At 40.2% G+C, this 23,560-nt stretch overlaps 1 protein-coding gene across 6 annotated transcripts in view; it reads left to right on the plus strand.

Moving 5' to 3' along the window:
• The window catches only part of ANKS1B (ankyrin repeat and sterile alpha motif domain containing 1B), a 408,607-nt gene that overhangs the window by 368,415 nt on the left and 16,632 nt on the right, over positions 1–23,560 (plus strand). For 5 of the 6 annotated variants that reach the window (XM_066549544.1, XM_066549546.1, XM_066549550.1 and 2 more), the window contains 3 exons: positions 7,366–7,440; positions 12,630–12,758; positions 16,919–16,990. In XM_066549544.1, the coding sequence (XP_066405641.1) occupies positions 7,366–7,440; positions 12,630–12,758; positions 16,919–16,990 (276 nt within the window). The remainder of the gene's footprint in view (positions 1–7,365; positions 7,441–12,629; positions 12,759–16,918; positions 16,991–23,560) is intronic. The other variant, XM_066549545.1, reaches the window with a different exon arrangement.

Below are 23,560 nucleotides of genomic sequence, written 5' to 3' on the forward strand. Positions count from 1 at the left end.
GGTGCAGGGAAGAACTTTGGCAGTTTAAAGGAATCATAGCCACGTTCATTAAAAGACATCAGTCAAAATACCACCTTTGTAGGATTTGCAATTCTCCAGGCAGGAGAGAAGCTTCAGGTACCAGCTGCAAGCATATTCCAGACTGCCAGCCCCAAGGCACTGGCTGTTTGTGGCACCAGCCAGTGGTGTATGGTGCTTTTAGCCACCCTGGTCCATAAGACCTCTTGCCGTGGTGCTTCGAGCTCTGCACTCTGCCCTGGGCCAGGAGTGAGGAACAAAGCCATCTTTCCCATGGCAGGCATGCAGGGAGGTGCAGGAAACACCCCTGCCCATGGCACTCCTTGCAGCAGGAGAGCTGGGGCAGGTGTCCCCTGATGCTGTCACACATCCTGAACCTGTGGCACAGCCCAAGCTGGGACAGGTCTGTCCTTTTGGGGGACAGTGGTCAGGAGCCTCTCTGGGGCTCTGGAGACAGCTCTAGCCTGTGTCTGCCTCTGGCAGGACAGACTGGTAGTGAGTCAGAGTAAGCTTTCTAGGAAGGTAAACCCAGTCATGGCCCGTATGAGGGCACCCGAGAGAGCTGTCATGGAAGAAGAGATCTTTTAAGATCTGAGAGAGTTGAAAAATTTATTCACAAAGGCTGACAGGAGAAGTTCTTTCCCAGAGTTGCTGAACTCAGACTTAATTTTGAAAGCCTTTCTGGGTGCTTCATTCACATGGTCTGAGGTTTCTTGCTTTTTTAAATTTTTTAATTTTTTTTCCCTAAATGCAAGATGGCTTCAGTGTAAGGTCGTTGTAATGGCTGCGCAGTAAATGTTAAGTAAATCTGTCCTGATTGTTGGGATTCTGCCTTTTAACATTATTTTGTAAGATACAATAATTCATTGCTGGGTTAGGATTGATATGCAGGGGACAATCATTTAAATGGATTTAGTAAACAGATTCTTTACCTACAGAAGAGGAGAAATGTCATAAAAACAAAAAAAAACCCCAGAATTAGCAAAGGCAGGTTTATATTAAAATTGTGAAATAATTTTGCTTCTTTCTGAAATAATACTTTCAACTCAGCAATGTCTTCCAAATACTTCACAGATATTAATGCATTTATATTTCCAGTGTGCTGTGGGGCTGTGATTTAAAATCATATTTTCTGTTTTTCAGCTAGGAAAACTGACATACAGGGATGTTGCAGGTTAAGTAGGATGATATAGAAAGTTTGAAGGAGCCTAAAATAGTCATCTTTAGTTTTGTAACTGTAAAACACAGTATGACTTTTTTTTTTACTTGTTTCATGTTTGTTTTCTCATCTCCTCTGCTTTTGAAGGATTTAAATATTACTGTGAATGAGGAAAAATATGCCCAAGAGAATACTGGTGTGTAAAATGAGATTATCTAAGAAGCAGTGAAGAAGGTATAGTTGAAATTACTCATGAAATAACAGAATTCTTTACTTGTTGATTTATGAAGCAATAAATACAGAAATGTGGTCATCTAGATTCTCTTGTTACTTCTTAGGCTACTTTTTTCCTTTTTTTTAATAAGCATAAAATAGTTTATGTTGGGAGGATAGATAGACAGCTATTTTTAAAAAAAGTAAAATCCAAACAAAATTCCCTAAGGTTCATATTTTTGGTGCATTATATTTTTAATATGGAAAGATGACTGAACTGTGACGACCTTCAATTTAACATCAAAAGAAAAATGCTTAACTACATCTATTGCTGGCAGTTGTATTTGTAATTCACACAGATGCAAACACCATAGATGGCTGTATCTTGATCTGTAAATTTCAGCTCATTTTCTTCCATAGATCCCTTGCTAATTGTGTATTTCATAGAATCAGAACCATCACTGAGTTGGATCATCTAGTTCCAACCTCCCTGCTCTGAGCAGGGTCACCTCCCACTAGAGCAGGTTTCTCAAAGCCCCATCCAGCATGGCCTTCAACACTTCCATGGATGGGTACCCAACACTTCTCTGGGCAATGGACAAGTAAACCGATAAAGACACTGTAAGAAGTCTTCTTAATTTCTGTCTGAATAGAGAGAGAGAATTTTTTCAAGAATTTTACAGAAGCTAATATTTTAGAACTGAATTCATGTGGGGTGGATCATACCTACAAGCTGCTTTAGCAAATGGAATTGAGGAAGCCTCTTCTGTATTCAGTATTAATGATCCAGACTTTAGCTGTAAATACCACACCAGAAAAAGGACAAACGTTCTTTATTAATTTACTGCTTTTCACACTCACTCTTGTGAACTAGAAGCTCTAAATTGAAAAGATTTTATGAAAACTGAATTCTAATACCTAACTTTTACATTTTTGATCTGCTGGAAAAAAGCTGTACTTAGAGTTCGGGGTGCTTTTCTGAAAGAGCGTTTTTGTTGTTGGGAGGTTGTTTTTGGTGTTGTCCAGAACCTTGTATCCTCTCTGCAAGGCTAAGAGGCTGCGATACACTGGAAGCTGGCAGAACCAGCAGAAGGGGTCTTGTCAATGAGGAGGAGCTCACCCATCACCCACTTCTTGCCTGCAAGAGAGCCAGTCCTAGGGGCCCAGATGTTGTCTGGAAATTTTCATGTAAAGTATTTTCAGGAGCAGCAGAAGTACACTGCTGTACAGTGTGTAATTCTTCTAATAGGAAGTGATACTTTGAGTTTCTGCTTCTCTAAAAGAAATACAAATTACAAATTTCACTCTAAATCTCTGAAGATTTGTTTTTTCTTTTTTTTCTTTTCTTTTTTTTGGAAGGAGAATTTGCAGTTATTTCTGCTAGTAAGGCAAGCTCTTCCCAGAGCTTTGAGAACATTCAGGGATGCAGCATCTACTTTTATTAAATACCTGAGGTTTTTCATATGGGAGAAGTAAATTCAGCAAAGGGCCACTGAGATGGTTGGGACCTGAAGCAGTTACCCTCTGAGGAGAGTCTGAACAACCATGCCTGGCTGGAGAAGATGTGGCTTTGGGTATTAAAACTGAAAGAGGGACTCTGGACACCACGAGGAACTTTCTCTCCATATGGACAGGAAAGCAGGGGGGCAGGTTGTTCACAGAGTCTGTCCTTGAGGTTTTCAAGACGTGACAGGATGAAGCCCTGAGAAATCTGGTCTCATCTCACAGATGCTCCTGGTTTGAGCTGCAGTTGGAGTGGAGCTTTCCTGAGCTTCCTTGCAGCATGAATTAGCCTGTGATTTATACCCTTATTCTTTTGAAAGACTGCTCTATCTAATTTGAAGTATACTGAAACTTTCAGATCTTTTTTGACTTCCCCTAACCTAAATCACTTTGCTAATTTCTTTGCTATTGTATTTCTCTGTGTAATCCTACTAAATTTCATCTGACTGATCTGTAGGTCATCAGACCTGTTTTCAGTTCTTACCCCATTCCGAGAAGTCCCTCACTTCAGGATCCTCCTTAGAGAGCACTGGCACTCCTCCAAGCCACAGCATGGAGCAGGTCCTTGCAGATTGCCTCAACATGTTCAGTCCATTTGTGCTTAAATACCAATAATCATCCTTGAAACATGCTGCATCAGGAGTCACACAGTGCCCAAGTCTTGCTGTACTTCTCCTTGCTGCTGCTGGTTTAATTGGCCAGTTTTCCAACACAGGAAGGAAATTTGATCTCAGATGATTCATATTGAAGGACCTCGTTGTGAACATCTTGAATTTTTCTTGGTGCATAGAAACTGTCTTGGTAGCACATGGCAGGAAATATTAACTTTTTCTTTGTTATTCTCAATAATGTATGCATAGATATAAATATACACATGCATACATATATTCCTGAGTGTTTATTTCAGATGGGCAGGAGCGATGCCAGAAGATCATGAAAACCAGGGGATGATGACTGGATTTTTAAACTTTTCTAGTCACTTACTGGTCCCTGCAGTTAGGCTGGCTGTAACCTTCTGAACCTTCCTTTTCTCCCATCTTAAATACTCTTTTAGCCCTTCTTTGGTGCTTTAGTATCTTCTGTGAATTTTCAAGGATAGTTATATATAATAGTCCTAATTTAGGTAAATCTTTAACATCTCCTAACATGCCATTGAGTGAAACTCTTTGAGCTGTCATGAATACATCTGGCCTGCCTTCCACCTGGCTCCTGCTGCTCCTGTGTGTGCTGTCCAGGTATTCTTTTCTGCCACCTTCCTCTCCTTAGAAAGCTTATTATTTCTATGATCGGTCTTATAGTTACTTTCTTTCTTCAGATTATCAGCCACGTTTTCCTAGTCTATAAGGAGGAAGCCTAAAGTTTTCCCTGGATAATTCTTTTCACCCTTTTTGCCCCTCCTGCTTGTCAGGGTTGTGTTCCACCGTGACTAGACAGGGCAACCTTTTATGCATGGGACACCACAAAGAGAATATGATAGCAGAGTCTTGCTGTGACCTTACTGGTAAGCATTTATCTTTTGGGAAGTATTAAGATAATGGCATATTTGATACTAATCAGGCAATAGATGATGCTATTGTTTTGTTCTTCTTTGCCACATTACTTAGGAAAATGTTCTTTGTTAAACTCTTTTCACAGAACCTCTGTGTCAGTGGTATTGGATGCCCAAGTGTATTTGTGTTTACTGTGGTGGAAGTGTATGCACAGATTGAATTCTTTAGGGTTTTTTTGAGAGCATATGTTTTGGGAGCTGAAAGTTGTGAGTGTTTGAAGCCTAATCCACATTCTTCTTTCTACTGCCTATTTTTTGGCCTATGATAATCACTTAACCTTTTTCCTTGCCTTGGTTCCCTCCCCTCCACCACAGGGATATGCAGCTTTAGGTACTTCTCCTGGGTATTTCGTTAAAAATTTTAAGTACTTTAAAGATATAAACTATGTATATAGTAAATGCTAAATATTTCTACAATGGTGCAAGGAAAAGGTTGATTTCTGAATTTGAATTCATTACCATCCATAAATTATTGTTCCATCTGCACTGCATTTCAGTACCTTAGTCATTCAAACATTAATGAAAGCAAAACTGAGTAATGAATTTTGCACTGCTGTCCTTCTGACTGGGCATTTGTGGAGTTGTGGGAAATTCTCAGTCTCTGCTGGTCTACTTGATTTTTTGTGGATTGTATTTAAAAATGGTTTCACTTAAGCCTAAATCCTTTAAGCCTGTAATTCTGAAGGTAAATCTTTTTGTTGGGGGAAGTTCACTTGAACAGTTCTTGAAGCAGAGACTTGCAAACTACTTTCCATTTGGGACAAGATGGGCTGGGGAGGGAGGGGCTGGATGGGTACCACTGACATGTGTAAGAGAGGATTCATTCACTGCCCTCTTTTTAAATGGAGCAACTTGAAGCCTGGGCACACAAGTGCTCCGGGGTTCCCTGTCCCTGAGGTAGCACTGGGGCAGCTGAAGGGCTGAGCTGGCTGAGGCCCCATGCCAGTCCCTAAAGGCAAGTCCTTGAGAGGGGCAGCATTTAAGAGCATACTTCTGTCTCAAGAATATCATGGTGCTGAGAAGCGGCTGCACAATGTGGCAGCATCATGGCAAGCCCTTGCCAGTGCTGGGCAGAAATCAAACATCTGCCAGCATGCAGTATCCTGCTGCATCCCCTCCTGCTTTTGGTACCTCGGCGTGTACAAATAGCAGTGCCATCAGTTTTCTTCACTACCGTGACTGCCTTGATGACCAGATGTTTGGGCATGCTGCACCAGCATGGAAATGCCTTCTCTTTGCTCTTCTCTTGCAAAGCAGAGGCACAATCTTCTGCCATGGATTCCTATTCAGGAATCTTCCCCACCTGAGGCAAACAGATATAGGCATCACAGTGATGGGGTATGGCCAGAACATCCATAAGTCAGTTTTCTTGACATACACAGAAAAAGTCATTGGTAACCACTAGTGCAGTGTCCTAAGGATGGCACAGCAGAAGAAGCTGCAGCAGTGTTTTGCTGCTGATCTTGCACTGAGACTATGTGTTCATCACATGGAGGAGGACTAGCAAGTTGCAGGGGATGACATAGAAGACTGAAAAAAAGTCAAAATTTTAATTAGCTAATGCTATCAAAATGTAGAGCCCTGCACATCAGGAAATAGAAGCAATGAACTTCGAAAACAAGATGAGGGAGGTGGAATTAACCACATCTATGAAAGTATTAAAATGATTGAAGCTGAAGGAAGGGTTGTGTGCTCATGCATTTCAGATGATGAAGGAAGTAAGGGACAATTAACAACATTAGACAGCCAGCAGGTGTCTGGCAGCACTCTGTAGTCAGTCCAGAGGATGCCAGGCTTCCCTGACAGTATATAGAAGTGGTAACTTGTTCTGTCATCAGCCAGGGTACAGGCTACAAAAGGTAAGAGCAAGAGTCATATTTTGAGAAGACTTGCACTTCTTCAGGTTGATTTGAGCATTTGTGCTAAATTCCTACTGGTGCTGACAGAACCCAGCAATGCACGTTCTTGATGTTGTTAAATTACTGAAATATTAATTGCTATCTCTTCTGGATGCTGCAGTTGCATTTTTCATGTCTGTTTATTGCCTTTTGTTGCTGCCTGCTGAAGATAGCGTGGGCAGATCCTATGTCTGATGCTTTGTTTTAGTTGCCTGGCTACTGTAAAATGTTATCTTAGCTTTTGCTGAGGTGCCACAGATGCTTTATTGATGATTGTCCAAACAAGGAAATATATAAAAGATGCTGGTGAATGCTGTGCTTGCCTAGTTCTGCTGCTTTTGCTAGAGATGCTACAACATGCTTACTTTGCTTTGCTACTACAGATTCTCTGTACGATAATGTAGAGGGTAGGCTGAAACCTTGCGTCTACACACGGGGGTCATGGTCAGTGCCAAAGGTAATATTATCTGTATCTCAGTGTGCAAAGGGACTGTTGTTGGAAGGAGATGGTGGGCAGCTGCTTCACTAAATTGCAATGCATTCATTTCTGGTAATTGTTATAAAGAAAATGTATTTCTCCTGTTAATCGTGTTGCCAGATTTTTCCCTTCCTTTTGCCCTGTGAATGTCTCCAAGAGAGAGAGATTTAAGTCTCAAAACTTACTTGGGATGTTGACTTCAAACTTCTTCCCTGCCAAAAACTGAAAGTAACCAATATTTCTTCTGCTCTAGGCAGTTTCTATTTATGCTTGCATAACTTTATCTCTACATCATTAGTGCTTCTGACTAAATTGTTTTCTTGTACTCACAGTCTGAAACCTCTTCTAAAGTCTCTGAATAAGCTATGTTTCTCTTCTGTCAGTCCAAAAATATTTTGTCAGCCAATAAATAATAGAATTACTTTTTACAACTGTTTTACTTCCTTCTTTAGTTTTATTGCAAGCCTTTTCCTAATTATTCTTGCCTTTTGGCAGTTGCAGTGCATTACTATTTACAAGATGAGATACAGTTTTCTGTTTATATTAGCAGTCTTCGGTCTGTGAGATCTGGACCAACCAGAATGCAGGATATCCTTTCTCATCGATCCATCAGGTCCATAATGTAAGATACAGCGATGAATGGCTGTGTTGTCCCTCTCTGGATGTACAGTCTGTTGCCGTGGTGTTATCTCGGGTGTCGTGTCGCTGAAGTGAGGAGCAGTCCGTACCTCGTGGGCCCCGTGCGGGGCCGTGTGTGCGCGCGTCCCTCCGTCCGTGTGTCCTGCCGTGTGGCTGCCGTGTGTCGGCTCCGTGTGTGCGTGCCAGCGGGACGGGGGCACAGCCAGCAGCCGGCTGGCCCGGGGCAGCTTTGGATTCTGGTCCTCGTGTTTCTGTTCGCTCTCTCTTCCGAAGCGGGAAACCGTGTAAACAGCTCGGTTTGCACAGTTTGGCCCCCGCCGTGTGTCCTGCTGCTCTCCCTGTGTCGGTCTGGAGGCTTTGCCCAGCTGAGGTTGCACACTGCCTCGGCAGAGGCCCTTTGGGGGAGTTGGACTCATGGTGCCCCGAGTTTTTGTCACTTCAGTGGCAGTCACGAGCGCTGTGCACGTGAGAGCAAACCTGGTGATGCACGCTGCAGTGTGGTAAGGATGGCAGCCAGTTGTTCAGCAGAGTACTCGAGAGCAGCTGTAGATTTCTCCTCATTCTGTCATGCCTCCTTGGAACATTTCTGCTAGACAGGGGTCATATTGGCCACCGAGCATCAGAAGTATTTTGAATCTGAAGTACACCATGAACCTGTTTCCATTATTTCAAAGCCAAATATTTTAGGAGCTAAAAAAATTGTCTTCCTCTAGGATTTAGAACACAAGCAAATAATGAGGATTCGACTGGTCTGCAGAACATTTAAAATTTTTACAGGAAATAATTATAAATTTTTCAGCCAGAACTGTTTTATCCATGTGTGCTCCAATTTGTTGTTGTCATGGTGACTAATACACGTTACCATAGCCAGGCATAAGGCTTAACAGGTGAAAAGTTATAAGATGTGCTCCTTGTTAAAAATAACTACATTCAAACCACTCAAAACCAGGCCTTCTTGGCTTTTTCTTCCATTTAGCACGGAGGTTTTTTAACGTGACATTTTTATAAAAAGACGAGGGAGGTGTTAGATTTTTATAGATTTATTGAGGTTACTTCTTATCTGCAACTATCTCTGCATCCAGGTGCCTTTAATATGAGTCAAATACACTTCTCAGAGAATGGAAGAGATAGGAAAATGTGCAGCAATTGTAGAAAAAATTGTAGAGAAAATAATAGCTGTAGTCTGTTTCTCTAGCTCATTTGACATCAAGCATCCAACCCTCTCCAGAGCACTGAGAATTGCATATCTGCCCATTTTTGGGGTTAGTAAACACTGCAAGAGCACAAGGTATTGGTCTCCAAGGCTATTAAAAGTTGTCATTGCAAAAGGATTGAATCCTTACCTCTCTGACACCTGCCTTGAGACCATTTTCTGATTATAAATAATTTATCTGCAAAATGTGGAGCAAAAAATCTTCTTTTTCAAATTAGCTGAGGCCAAAGAGAGGAAAGGTGCTGGCTAAAGTCATAGGGAGGTTAGAATACTAAACCACAGGCAGTACAGAAAAATCCATGTGATAAATTGCACAGCTGTCTGATGAGCTGTAAAGTTAGATGAGGAAGAAATTATCTCTTGCCTTTCTACTTCATCAGAGAGATAAATATCTCCATCCGTATATTGTGTCATAAAAAATACATAAGCTTAAATGTTTGATTATTTCTTATAATTGCAAATTAAATATTCAAACCAGCAAATCCTTATCCTATCATATCTATTTTTAAAACTTAAATCAAACATTATAGTTGGTCTTGCACTGCAATTTATTAACGTTTCTGTACTGCTTGAAAAGTGTATTAGGTGCTTATGAAGGACTTGAATCTCAATATATCACCCATAAATTGTTCCACATCAGCTCCTCAGATTTAGGACTATTAGTAATTAATATTTTTCTACCCCGACTTGAGCCTTGTGATTTTGAGTCTTCTCTAGGTCAAAGATGGTCCTGTTTTGTATTTTACCTGATGTTAGCTGTCATCATCTCATCCTAAATCTCAGAATTTCACTATCTGACCAGAGCCAGTCAGCTGAGAAACTCCCTTTACTCTTGGTGAGGTTTTTAGACACAGATTTATTTAGCTCTCTAAATCTTGTTTAAAAGCATTTCTTCCCTACATTAAAAAAAATTAAAAAGAAAAGAGGAAAGGAAAGGAAATTGCATAGGGAATATGTAATAGGAATTACACTTCTAAACATCTTCATGGATCTAGGCTTTGGAGACTACCCTGTTACAACTCAGTCTAAATAAGTTATGAATAGTAACAGTAGTACTGTTTAAAAGTCTAAGGAGTTTGGTAAGAAACAAAAGGAAAGGAAACCAGGAGCCACTTGTGCTGAACATTAAAAAAACACCAATGATACAGCTGTAAAAGAAAATTTTGCCTATTTATAATACTTCTCCATCCATCATAATAATCTATATCTATGTGTTTAATTTTATAAACTTTTCTTAGTAACTGCTTCCTCTACAAGACACATGGAAGTACATGAAAGGCCTCCAGGGGCAGTGGTCTGTCAGGAACAGCAGAAATCCTGAATGTCTGCACTCCCCTAACCTCAGCTCTATAGCATGTTTAGAACATCCTAGAGATATGTATAGCAATCTTGGCAATTCTGTTTTGTCTAATTTCAAAGGAGTAGGTAGTAAGAGGATTGTATTTATAGAGCATTCAATGGATACAAACATGGTCTCCACATGGTCCTGCTCTAAGTGTCTCATACACAAGTTTTATTAGCCTGGTTGAAGATTATTTCTCATTTCTTTATCAAATTGAGCCAAAACAAGAGGTAATCATTGTTCCCCTTTTTCTGCCCTTTATTTCCAGGCAGAAACAATGCAGTTCTCTGTACTTTTCATGCTTAATGTGCAAAAGGGAAACAAACTGTAAAATTATGTACTCACTTTACTCTTTATGTACCCTGCTTAATTTGCCAGTGCTGTCCCTTTCCTGCATGTGAGGGAAGCCACCTGCTGAGCAGTGCAACAGAAGGGTTTGGAGCACTACCCCAGGTCACTTGTTCAGTAGGATTTCTGGTCCTGCCTCATGGCCATCCCTGTGCTTCCGTGGCAGAGAAACCAGCGGTCAAAAGATGAACTTTTGTAGCTTTTCTGTCCTGAATTTCCTCCCTGTCCACATAGGAACCTTTTGCTAAATGGCCAGGATGTACCTCCTGAGCTCTGCTTCCCTCCACAGAACATGCAGGAGTGTGTCTTTATTAGGGGGAAAAGAAGAACTAAATCAAGTGGTCTATTAGCTGTGGCCTTGAACAGTTCATAAGAGGCAGCCGAGCACACTGTGAGAATTTGTCATGGGTGCAATCCATCTTCTCTTGTTGTGAAAGACAGACTCCACTAATAAGGATGCAGATCCTTGCCCCTTGTAATATGATGGAAATCTTATTTTATGAGAAGAGCTGCCTTGTAAAGAAATCAAATTCCCCCTTCAGATTAAATAAGATAGAAATTTTTTATGCATTAGCGGCCAGAAGGATTCACTTTTGTGGATACAAACTGCCAAAAATTGGAGCAATTGCTCCTGCTGCTTTCCTTTCAACATCTCATGCTGAAGTCATATCCATGGCATATAAGCAACTTAACTAGGCAAAACAGAAATTACACTACTGTGTAATTGGTAGATTTGCTAATGGTGCCAACAGTAACTAACTAGGTTTGACTTGTTTTATGATGTTCTCTTGCTTGAATTTGCCATGTTGGCAGGGTAATGTTGATGTTTCCAGATTTATCTCTTGCTTTTCATTGCAGAGCTGTGCAAATGTGTGTCATTTTGTTATTTTGTGACACATGAAATGATGTACTTGTTTTGTTTACTCTGTCTTGACTTAATTAGTAAATTGTGATAGATGGCAAGACTTTGAATGTCTTCAATAAGATTTTTTTCATGTGTTTTTGATGCTTAACTTCTTTTTGCTGTAAAAGTCTGAACTTCTATCCGTGTTCTGTGTGAAATGCTGATAACAATTCCTTGTCAGTTTCAACATATATTTTAACAATATGACATATATAGAAAATACACAGAGATAAGTGCAGGTAAAGAAAGAAGTAGCATAAGCCAAACTGAAATTATCATGTAGGAAAGGGTAAAATAGTTTGGGAGAGAAGAATGGGGCAGGAGAATAAGGAAGATCAGGAAGGACAAGTGTAATTGCAAAAAGACAGAGTTGTGAGAAGAGGGGGTTTGAGCAGCAGTCCAGACCAGAAAGGATAGGAGAGAAGTGAGAGTGGTGGCAAAGGAAAGAGGGCTTAGGAAGAGGAGAAGTCCATGCATGGGTCATTTTCAGTTAAAGTGAGCTCATGCATGGACCTGCAAGGTGGAAGGAGCCCCTAAGGAGAGGTCAGTTCAGGTCCTATGGAGCCATGACCCAAAATACAGTGGCAAGTGAGACCTAGACCAGCTGCCAGGCTGGGGACATTCCTGCACTGATGCCTGCATTGGCTCTTTTGGAGGGAAGAAAAGTGTGCTGCCAAGAGATTTGGCAGCAAACTGCACTCCTACCCATGTTCTCTGAGGGCTTTGAGGAAAGAGGGGAGAGAACAGCTCAGAAAGGCAATCTCCTATATCAATGAGAATGATGAATGTGGAAGGACAATGTTAGTACCTCCACAATGAGGCATCAAGAGAAGGTGATCAAAGTAAATATTCATAAAGAGATTAAAGAATGCCTCATGTGTTTGAAGAATGTATAATAAGTCTTCAGATCAAAGCAAAGTCTGTGTTATTTAGCCATTTAGGAAAGTTAGTTATTGGTTATATGAGCTGGATAATGGAAGGTGTATTAACTGTGCAGAAAATCTTGTAAAACACATAGCAGAATTTGTGAAAGGCATTTTTGTGCATCTCATGATTTTTTTCAAGTGCTCTCATCCTCATATATGTATTGTAAACACTTGTTTTTAGGGAACATTTCCGGTGCCTAATGATTTTATTCTCAAAGCAAAGAGATTTAATTAAAGCCTCATTAAACACTACAGTAGATGACTTTGGATTATAAATTAAATCATGAAAAATGTTGTAGGAGTTGTGTTCCCTTATTTTAGTAACATGGCTCTGTGTGTAGAAAATAAATCCTTGTTAATTGAGCACAACAGTGGAGGGCTACTTTATAGTGAATTTTCCTGCTCATACTCTTACATCTTGAACTACTGTGATTTTCAGACAGGAGACTGGGGAGAGCCTTCAATTACCTTGCGACCTCCAAATGAAGCCACAGCATCAACGCCTGTACAATATTGGCAACATCATCCAGAGAAACTCATCTTCCAGTCATGCGATTATAAAGCCTTTGTAAGTGTTGATAAATTTAGTGCTTTGATTTGGGGTAGATATATTAAACTTGGATTTTGATAGGCTGTTGTGTTTTACTTTCATTTATAATATTTTTTCAGTCACTTTTAGAGAGACAGGTCACTACTTCTGAAATACTGTAATCGTAATAAATGAGAAACAAGGATGCACAGTACCTTTTTGCTATGAATTGTGTGATACATTGCAGTCCATGTGGCATTAGTGTTAGAGAAAGGGCACTATGAGTAAGTGGGTAAGTGTTGTTGAAGTGACAGTGAGAGCAAGGACCCCTACTTTTCATTTCTTACAAATCCCTGTCCAGTAGTTATGGAAGAATAATAAAACATACCTACCTCATACCTACCTTGATGCTGTGTGCACAGCAGTTAAAGTGTTACCTCACCCGAGTTTTATACTGGTGTTTTGGGGAAAGGAAATAGAGAAAAAGGAGGTGAGGGTCCCACCCTCAATAGACAAAAAGGAAGTGAGGGTCCTGAGTGTTTTTCATCTATGGAACAAGGGCACATTCAGACCTCTCCCAACCTGATGGCTACTTGAAGTACCACTAGCAGTCAATTCCATCGGGGCAAAAATACTTATTTTTACTTCCATGTGGCTGCAGGCAGTTACCACTTCCCATTCCTGGAGAAATAGAGCTTCCCTCTACAACTAAAGACAATTAGTCTTCTCTAGCTGTTATAAATGTTTGTGGAGGAGAGAAAGGTCTCCTGCAGTACAGAGAGTCATTGGAAGGTGGTTTTTTTAATGAAAAACAATTTTCTGAAATCTTGAGTTCCCTGTCACCAGGGTGGGGGGACTGGAGCTTCCGGGGAGCTGAAGAGGTATCTCAGCCCACCTTTTTAAATGCTTGCATTTCTCCTTCTGACTCTGCTGGAAAGCATTGTTGAAGCTGCTGAAGGTGCCTGCCAGCCCCCTCTGTGTCCTCTCTGGAGGTGGCCACCTTATGGCTGGCTTATGTACCAAGGGGCTCAGTAGTTTCAGAGAGTTTAGGATGATAGCTGGGTGTTAACTGCTGGTCCAGGACGTGGGGTTGAGATCCTCTTCACTTGAAGGGCCTTGGATCTTTGGTGCTTTTTAGGATAATGCTCTGTTCAATAAATCATGCTGCATTTTAGGGAACAGTTGGAGGTTGCTGGGTCAGATTTAAAGCATATCTGGAAAGATAGGAATTAGAGACTAAAAGCAGGTGAGACAGAGCCTGGCTCCCTCTGAGGAGGGGCAGAAGGAGTGTTACAGACCTGTCTTTCTGGAGCACATCTGTATCTTCCATCAGACACTCATGGGGTTAAAAATTGCCATGCATGCAGTGATCATCCCTGGACAGTACTAGAACCTCTGTCTTCCTCAGCACGATGGTCAAGGACCATCTCACCTGCTCTCAGTCTTGTTCCCCTACTGTTCAAAACCTCCTTGCTCACCTCAGATTGAAAAGGAAGGTTAGCAACTTCTAGTTCTTTAAATATTTTTCATAGTTTTCAGTGAAGTGAACATGTCTACCTCGAGTGCCTTTTCTCTTTTTGCATGATCCAGCAGTAAATTCATAATCTAATGTTACCTTTGTAGTAGATTGGAAGATGGATCATTAAAGAAATGAAGCTGGAATGACCAGGAATATCCAAGTTAGTGGTGATTAAGGAAAGACCTTCCTTTCCTAAGGACCATGTGTCACCCCTTCGTTTCAGCTCCTTGAGTTGTATTGACCTCAGCTTTAAGTTATAATTGGGGTAGCTTTCACTCTATGTCACATCAATCGCTTAAACTGTTGGATGTTCTCTGTATTGCTCCCACATGCCCTGGGTGTTTGAGAAGGACTGTTTCCAAAAGCACAGAAAGTCAAAAGGAAGCAAAATTTCTTCCAAGAGTTTCGGATTTTTCTGACAACTAAATTGGATGGTACTGCTGTGATTTGTGTGTCTATTCCACAGTCCATCTTGGGAAGCATTTCTAAATGCCTTCAGCTGAGGCTTTTTGCTGCTGTGCAGATGGGACAGGTGCTCTCCTTCTCTTCTCTTTCTTCCTCTTCTGCCTTAAGCAAAAAGCACTGCTTTTTTACCCTGGTGCCTGACCAACTAGTAGCTTTCAAGGAAAAAAACAATTTGTTTTACTGTAGTCTCTAGAAAAATGAGAGGAAAAAAAAAAACAACCCCCAAAGCAAAACAAAAAACATCCAACCATCCAACCAACCAACCAACCAAAAAACTGAAGACATTAATTGCAATCTGTCCAGAGAAGGCTAAAGATTCCGGATGTGTCAGACAGCAGGATTCAGAGAAAAATACAGTTAAGTTCAATATGGTTTTGTTTACTCTTCTAATTTCAGAGTTTGCTTTAAATATGTTGTTTTTCTTCAAGGGCAACATCAAACTGTCCCATCAAATTAATGCCCAAAGCCCTATTCACATCACCAGCAAGGCCCCAGCTGGACTCACAGCTGCTCAGCTTATGAATCTTTCACATCTGCGGTCCTCTAGGAATGCCCTTCATTCATTCCTTTATGCTTGTGCTTATCTGGTAGTGTTGAGGTTGCTCACTGGCCCATTTATAATGCCCTATAAAGTGTTTCTCACTAATTGCTGTGTTGGCTACTGTCTACATTGAAATATTTATGCATTTTCTTGCAGGTCAGAGACTCCTGCTGTACACAGTGTAAACTGAAGTCCTTAAAGAAAATACCTCAGTTTAGGTCAGGAGACCGGAGAACCGAACCACTACACTTTGTGTTCAGTTCCAGCTTGCTTCATCTGTAACTGAAGTTCATTTTGATAGGTTCTTGTCTAAGCTGAAGCTGGTTCACCATCTGGTTGGGTCAGTTTAGGCTGTTTCCAAGAGGAGACATTCTGGTAGAGTGAGACAGGTCAGCAGTGGTGGGTTGCAGCATCCTCTGGAAGGTGCATCCTTCCACAGTGCTTTCTCTCCTCCTGCAGCCTACCTACCATACTCTCACAGTGGCATGGCTTATCTTCAGCTCCCACGTTGCTCACTTAGAATTGGAGACTTAAGAGAAGCCGTGGCCTTGTGCTGCAGTGAGAATACAGAGAGAGACTCCTCTGTGTCTGGGGAAGAGCAGGTGAGAGGGGCCTTGCTGTGCTCTCTGCTCAGTTAAGCCAGACTTGCATGTGACATCATACAGAAATTAGCAGCTCTAAGGGCACACACACACCCACAGGTATGCAGGCCTGTGGCACCTGCAGGAGAGATGCAGAGCATGGTGTGGCTTTGGTTCAGCCCAGGTAGCTGTAACAAGACCCCTCTCTGCTAGGTGGGAATGGCAGGGATGATGCAGCCATCATCCATCCATCCCTGGAGGAGCAGCGCATTCAGCCATGGTGTAGGGGGTGCTGAGACCTCAGGGGAGCAGAGGCTGCTGTCAGGCTGCAGGAGGGCTCAGACTGGGTGTGCCAGCAAGTGACACAGTGAGGGGGAGCCTGTAGCACAGGGCTGTGTCACTGAGGCACTGCCTGCCTTGTTAGCCCTGGAGATGAGCAGGCTCCTCCCAGGGGTTCCTCCCGGTGAGCTGAGCCAGGACACAGCACCCTGCTGCTTCCTCTCACACAGCCTCCTCCAGATCACTAAGGGCTTCAAAATAATGGTTCAGGGGCAGCCTTTCCTTAGCAAAAAATAATGGTTTAAGCTAGTTATAGTGCAGATTTATTGTCTCTCTTTGCTGACATCGGGCTCTATTTGCTCATAAATTAGTTCCAAATTGAGTACACTGAGGTTAAGATCACTGCTGGCCTTCTCATCCGCATGACTGCACACATAACAATAGGAGTTTGGCAGATGGCAGCTAAAAAAAGCAAATTCTCCATTTTATAATCAAATGGGTTTTTTTAAGATGGAATCTGTAGTATTTGTTGTTTCAGTAACTAAAATGATAAGCTAGAAGACTTTCAGGTATTGTTTCAAATGCTCCAGCTGATTCAATACACTTGTTGCTGTGCATTCTTGTTTCATGGGTTGATTAACATATTAGTTTAAATGATTTGTCGAAGAACTGCAGAGTAAGAAAGATCTAAAGCAATACATTAGGAAATAGATTGCTACCAGTAGTTTTTTAAAGCATTTTTTTGTGCATTTCTGCAAATGTTTGTTGGTTCTGGAATTTCGGTTAATCTAAGTTCAATGGATTTCTGTTCTAGTATTTAGGTTCTATGCTGGTAAAAGAGTTAAGAGGCACAGAGTCAACACAGGATGCATGTGCAAAGATGAGGGTAAGTTTGTAAACCTATTCCTTCTCTGTTGTAATAGTATTAAATAACTGTGATTGCTTGGGCTGTACCCTTTTTGTTTTTGTAATGTACTGTTACCCTTTTCCTTTCCTTGCTTTTACATTGATATTCAATAGGGAATCTATTCTGTTTTATATCTTAATTTGAAGTAATACCAAAATTTAAAGAGAATTTTTTATTTTGCATGTTGTATCTAACAAAAAACCCCAAAGGTTTGTGTTATGTTTCTCATGAATCTTTGAGTATGTTTCAAAGTACTGTCCACACAATTAAGCATGCCCATATTCAATTGTTTTATAAACAGAATTTATAGCTTTTATATGATAATCTAGATTGATTTTTCAATGTTAAATATGTAGTAGTAAATATTTAACATGTTACCAAGCATATTGGTTTTTACATATGGGCTAATCCAACAGTTACATAATGCTATGGATAATTTTTACTCACATGAGTATTTCCTTTAATTTTTAGTTACTTATATGCTTTTTGATTAAAGGGTGAAGTGGGGTCTAACTCACTTTCATCTCATGGTGGAAAAGAAAATAGGTTTCCTTCAGACTGTTAAGAATATGTTTTTCTGTGGCTCTTTGGCCTGATACTGGTTTGTAGAAAATTACAGTAGTCTATCTCCAAGAAACATTGCTGCTGGAAATGCAAAACAAGCCATAGTCTGATTTATTCCCAGCTGTAGTTGTAATAAGAATACACCTGTTCCCAGCAATGGTGAACATATTATGGGCTGGCATGACTAATTAATGAAGAAAATAATTGTTTGCTAATCTACCAAACCTGTACAATTACCCAGATGAATGAGCAAAATCTTTTCTTCTGTGTATCATGAGTCTCTTATGCAAGATGTCTCTGAGCACTAGAGGTGACATTCAGACCAGAAAGCTGGAAGATGTGTAAAATTCATGCAATCAGACAACCATTTCCTGCTGGTTACATGTGTGCAGCACACAGACTTCCATACAAGCTGGTTTAGCTAAGGGCCGGCAGTAATTCACGATTATAGACTGCCTGAAGATCTGAGGCTTTTCAGCTAATTACATGCTAATCATTCCTTACCTGGGCTTAAACTCCTCTGAAATAAACCCCAACAATTTGACACAGAGGGATCTACAATCACGTACACGTGTGCTGGGGAATTAATAGAGCCTGCAGGCATGCCATCTTCCAATCCAGTTTTCAAACTGTCAGGCTTAGCAGTTTGATTCTTCAGGCATATGCATGTTCAGAAATTAGGGCAGAATTTGGCACTCTAGTAGCATATGACAACTTCAGTAAGTTTTCTGACTGAACTAGGAGACTTAACATCAAAAAAGGCACTCTAAATAATTTATAGGCATTTTAATATATATTTCTATAAGTAATAACTTTGGCCAATTAAAATTATACAACTGAAAAAACGAAGTGTTTGAAAATAGATTTAATTTAAAATACACATTTCCTATATAAATAGTGCAGTTGCACTAGTTTTCTATAGTGACATACAGGATACTTATATAATAGTGTGATGGGGTTTTATGTACATTTGTTTTTTACATTCTCTTTTGAAAAAATTTTTCTGTGAGAGTGTTTATTTTGTGGTTTGAGGTTTTTTTCATTGCAAAGATATTTGAATAAAGCAGTTTTTAATCAGGATTTCGTCTATTCTTTCTATGTATCCTTTTAATCATGTTCCTATTCAAGTCAAAAGCAAAAATGTTTGACTTAATGGGAACAAATTATTATTTTAGCCTGTTTCCCAGTGAGAAAAATGTATATTTTTCCAAAGCTTTCTCTCTCTGGATGTCTCCTAAAAGTTTTTGTCAGTGAATTGGGAGTCCAGGTTGTCCAAAGTCATCCTGAAATTTTGCTGTGATGTTTGTTACTGTATTTAAGTAACCTTGGGTTGTCATTGAAAAGCTGGTTTCTGTTTAGTTACATTTTACTTTAAATGTATTGAAAGGTACATTTCACTTACAAGAAAGAGAAGTGAAAAGTTGAATGTATTATTTGTCTGGCTCTCAGGTACTGAATTCTTTACACTTGTCCAGTGTCTCTAGAATCAGCAAGACCTTTACATAGGGTTTACTATTGTGATAGAACAACATTTTTTTTATTCTGGTATTTTATTTGTTATTCCATGCACATATTGCAAAACTATAGCCTGCTGCAATCTGAAACATGTTGGGTATTGGGTCAGTATGTCGCATATAAACTTGTACCAGGTGGAGGTCACTCCCCACAATTTTTTTTAATCTTTCTGGACTCAGCCACATAATGGCTTTATGGAGAATGTATGCAATTAGGTACCTAATTTTTCTGTCAGTGTGGCTTTTGATTCTCCATCTTTAACCTAATGCTGCTCTCAAAAATGTTGACATTCACTGAATGTCTTGCAGTCAGCAGGTGCACAAGGATGAAAGAAGTGTATCAGTGAAAAAAATCTTGATCTTCCTTAATCATTTATAAATACAGGGAAACAACAAAAATGACATGTTTGCTGACTGCAGATCCCTCACTGTTAGTTGTAGACGCTCCCAGGGCTTTCAATTATTGCAATTGATGGTTTTGGTTCTCCAGGGAAGTGTCATGTGGATATCCCTTGCGTCTCTTTGCAGAGAGGCTTACAGCAGCCTCCTTCTTATAGCTTAAAAGTAAAAGGAGAGCCTAAATCTTCTATAATGTAAAAAAAACCCACCAATAATAATAATAATAATTAAAAAAAGGAACAAAACAAAAGAGCGACAACAAAAAAGACCTGGGAACCTTTACCTTAATAACTCTTCTTGGAAATCCACTGTGCTTCTCAGCATTGTGCAGCAATGTGCTCTAGCAGGGCAGATGATGGATTTGTTTGGGGAAAGTCATGCAGATGCAATAGCTGGAGCTCAACACTGGGGTCAAGGTTATACATGGTTTTTGTCCCCCATCCAAACTGCAGAATCATGTAACCACGCAAAATTATGGATATTTGTCAAGAACTTGACTTTTCTATTAATATATTTGCACTCCTTTATATTTTGCAGTTTCTTACTTGTTTCCAGCTATTTTCTCTCACAAACTCTCTCTCTAGTGGACAGCGCTGTCTCCTTATCTCCATTTCCACCCACCATAAACTGACCTTTCCTACTTGGAGATTAAACCTTGCTGTCCTGGCCAGAATAGATTTATTAATTATATTTGAGAGATGCCTTCAAGAAATTAAGAGTTCGTTTTTTTCATTGTGAAATAGGAAATACTGCAAGTTGAGTTTTCAATCAGATCGGTGCCTTCATTGCAATTTATCATAGGAACATGAAGGGAGAATAATATGTGTTTGCATCAAAATAAAGGCAAGGGTTAAAGTTAATTTGATCTAGAAAGAGACTTGTTCTCTACAGAAGACTTAATTTGGCATTTACACATCAGAATTCCTTGACAGGTGGGAAGGGGATTGTTTTATACTTACTGGCATGAGCACAGCAACAAGGTAGATTCTTTCTTTGCAGCTGTGTTAAATCACTGATGTTGCATACACCAACTGAACTGTCTAAACCAGGCAAATATTTACTGCCGCAGAAGGGAACTTAAATTTGGTTCTGGGATCCTGCCACCTTCCTATCATATTTCTTTTTAAATATTTTCTTGCTAGGAATAGGTTCTTAAATTTCAGGTCAAAATTCTGAGGAACCAGCAATATAATTCTGTTCACAAAGCAGGTGAAATGTCTTGCTGACTTAAGACCAAAATGTCAAAGTTGGAGTTGCTATAAGATCTGATTCTCTTATCTCTGGAAAGTGAGGCAGAGTTGACTCACTGAAAACAGGCAGCATCTGGGGCCTTTCTTCTTCCTTTCATTTCTTCTTATGCAAGGAAGGAACTGAGTTTAGATGGCAATCTCCTTGTTTCTGCTAAACCCTTTCTTGTTTTTCAATCTCTGTTTCATTTTTCCTCCAAAAGTAGAAGTCCGCATATGCCTCCTGGTGAAACTCCCTGGGCAAATACCATGTCAGCATCAAACACTATTTTGGGATTTAGTTTCTTCAGTCTCTGCTCTTTGGAGACTTGTAGCTCTGCCTCTCTCTTGTGTGGCCACTGCTTTCAGAGGGCCTACAGTGGAACAGGCACATGGATCTTACTCAAAAGGAAAAAATAAATAGTGGTGGAAGATCTTATGAACATTCAGTCTCTATGCACATCCACATCATGCTGTACCATGTGTTCAGAGAATTGTATGTCTTTGAATTCTGGCTGAAAGGAATCTCAAGGGCAGTTGGAATGCAGAGGAATGTTCAGAGATATTGCAAAATAAAAAAATATCTCCCTCTCAACTAGGTGCATTACCCCAGGTGCAATGCACTGTTCATATTAACAATGTAGCTTGGAGGCATCCACTAATTGGAGAGCAGTAAAGTGTTTTGTACCACGAGGATTGCAGATGTAGTTTTATTCCAAGAAGTGTTAGATTATGTCAGTAATGCATTTTTAAACTTTTTGGACAGAGAGAAGTTAGTAAGTATTTGTTAAAAGGCAGATCGTATAATTGTATGTAAATTTGCCTTTGTTAAAAGGCAAATTGGCTTCAAAACTTACTGGTCATGTGTGGACTTAAAACTTTTATTTCAGTTTCATCTCCTGCATGATCTTGTCAAAGTGATTCACTCAAGCTCCTCTTCCCCAGCTGGTCAAGGGAGATGATTGTCCCACTTTACTCTGCGCTGGTGCAGCCTCACCTTGAGTCCTGTGTGCAGTTTTGGGCACCATGCTATGAGAAGGAAATAAAGCTGTAAGATAGCATCCAAAGGAGGGCCATGAGAATGTTGAAGGGCCTTGAGGGGAAACCTTATGAGGAGCAGCTGAGGACACTTAATCTGTTCAGCCTGGAGAAGAGGAAACTGAGGGCAGCTCCTGCATGGCACTCTCCAACTTCCTCATGATGGGAAGAGGAGGGACAGGCACTCTTCTCTGTGGTGATCAGTGACAGGATCCAAGGGAATGGCCTGAAGTTGTGTCAGGGGAGGTTTAGGTTGGGTATTAGAAATAGATTCTTCACCCAGAGGGTGTCTGGGCACTGGAACAGCTCCCCAGGGCAGTGGTCACAGCACCGGCCCCACAGAGCTCAAGAAGGGTTTGGGCCACACTCTCAGGCACAGGGTGTAACTTTTGGGGGTGGCCCTCTCTAGGGCCAGGAGTTGGATTGGATTCAGTTATTCTTCTGGTTCCCTTCCAACTGAGATTTCACTGATTCTGTGAACTATTTAGTAAAGTTTCATAAGCCTTAAATAAATACCAGACTTACTGGTATGATAGTAGGTGGTACTAACACATGTTTTAAAATGTGCAGTCTGATGCCATTTAGAATTAACAGTTGCTACCAGTTTGGGAAAATATTCAGATTCTTATAATGAAGTGAATTCCAATACATAATTGGATAGAGTTGCCAGCTAGAATGTTCATATCGATATTAAAAATCAATATAGGGCTGAAGATTCATTTGCAAAAGTAGAAAGCCAAGATGAAGACATAAGATTTTACAGGCTCATAAACTTTTACTTGGAATTTATTTATGTATGAGGTTGTTAGTGACTTGTCATAGCTGAATAATATTTCTTTCCTGTGTATTTGCAATATCAAATATAATTACATATAAACCTTAAAGTAAATCTCTTTTATTTTGGCCACTGTATGAAAGCTGAGTAATCCAGTTATAAATGCGTGTATAAGTATATTGAAGTGGTCAACATGGCAAAGTAGAAGTACCAGTGTATTCCCTTTCCTCTTGGCAGAAAATAAATAAATGAGATGAAAGATTTTCAGAGGGGGCTGTGTTACACCATGTGCTACAGTATATCAAGGGAATTTGTTAACATCTTACTTGGACACCATTCTATGTGTGTTTCTGAATTTCTTATTCAGCTGCTTTGTGTGGGTGTGTGCTCAGAGATACCATGGTTTGTTTGTACACTGCAGGAGCATTCAAAGGTGTTGAATTATTCTATGTATTGTTGAAGGAATACATAGAATAATTAATGCATAGAATAAGGTATTGAGGTACAATCCTGTCTTGAAAAGGTTAAAGGCCCTTCAGGGTTGCAGGTTTTGTATTTGCTTTTTAAAAATAGTGTGAAGCCTCCGATGACAAATGGGAGGAGGAAATGAAGGGCAAAGAATCAAGTTAGTGTCGACAGAGAACCCACCTCAGGCTCATTCGACTCGTGTCTGTCCAATGTAGGGGATAGCTGAGAATAGGTTTGTGATTACAGTAGCCACTAGTTTATATTACTTTAAATAAACCACTAGTTTATATTACTTTATTAAGTCCTCTGCCTCTTAAGTCATTGTTAACTACCTAGATTTGTTAGGCATGCTGGCAGGGTGGATCTCAAATTAGTTGGATTTTATTTTATATTCTAAATGAATGTCTAGAAGTCCTGCACAGCCTTTAACCCAAAATCAATATGCAAGTGGAAATGTTTTACCTACTTAAGACAATTTGTAGTACTACTATAAAATGAAAGTAAGTTTAGGCTCTGGATAGGAGAGTGATTTATTTTTTCAGTGAAACTAAAGAAAACCCATGAA

The sequence above is a fragment of the Molothrus aeneus genome, chromosome 5 (assembly GCF_037042795.1).
Source record: "Molothrus aeneus isolate 106 chromosome 5, BPBGC_Maene_1.0, whole genome shotgun sequence".
Taxonomy (NCBI): Eukaryota; Metazoa; Chordata; class Aves; order Passeriformes; family Icteridae; genus Molothrus; species Molothrus aeneus.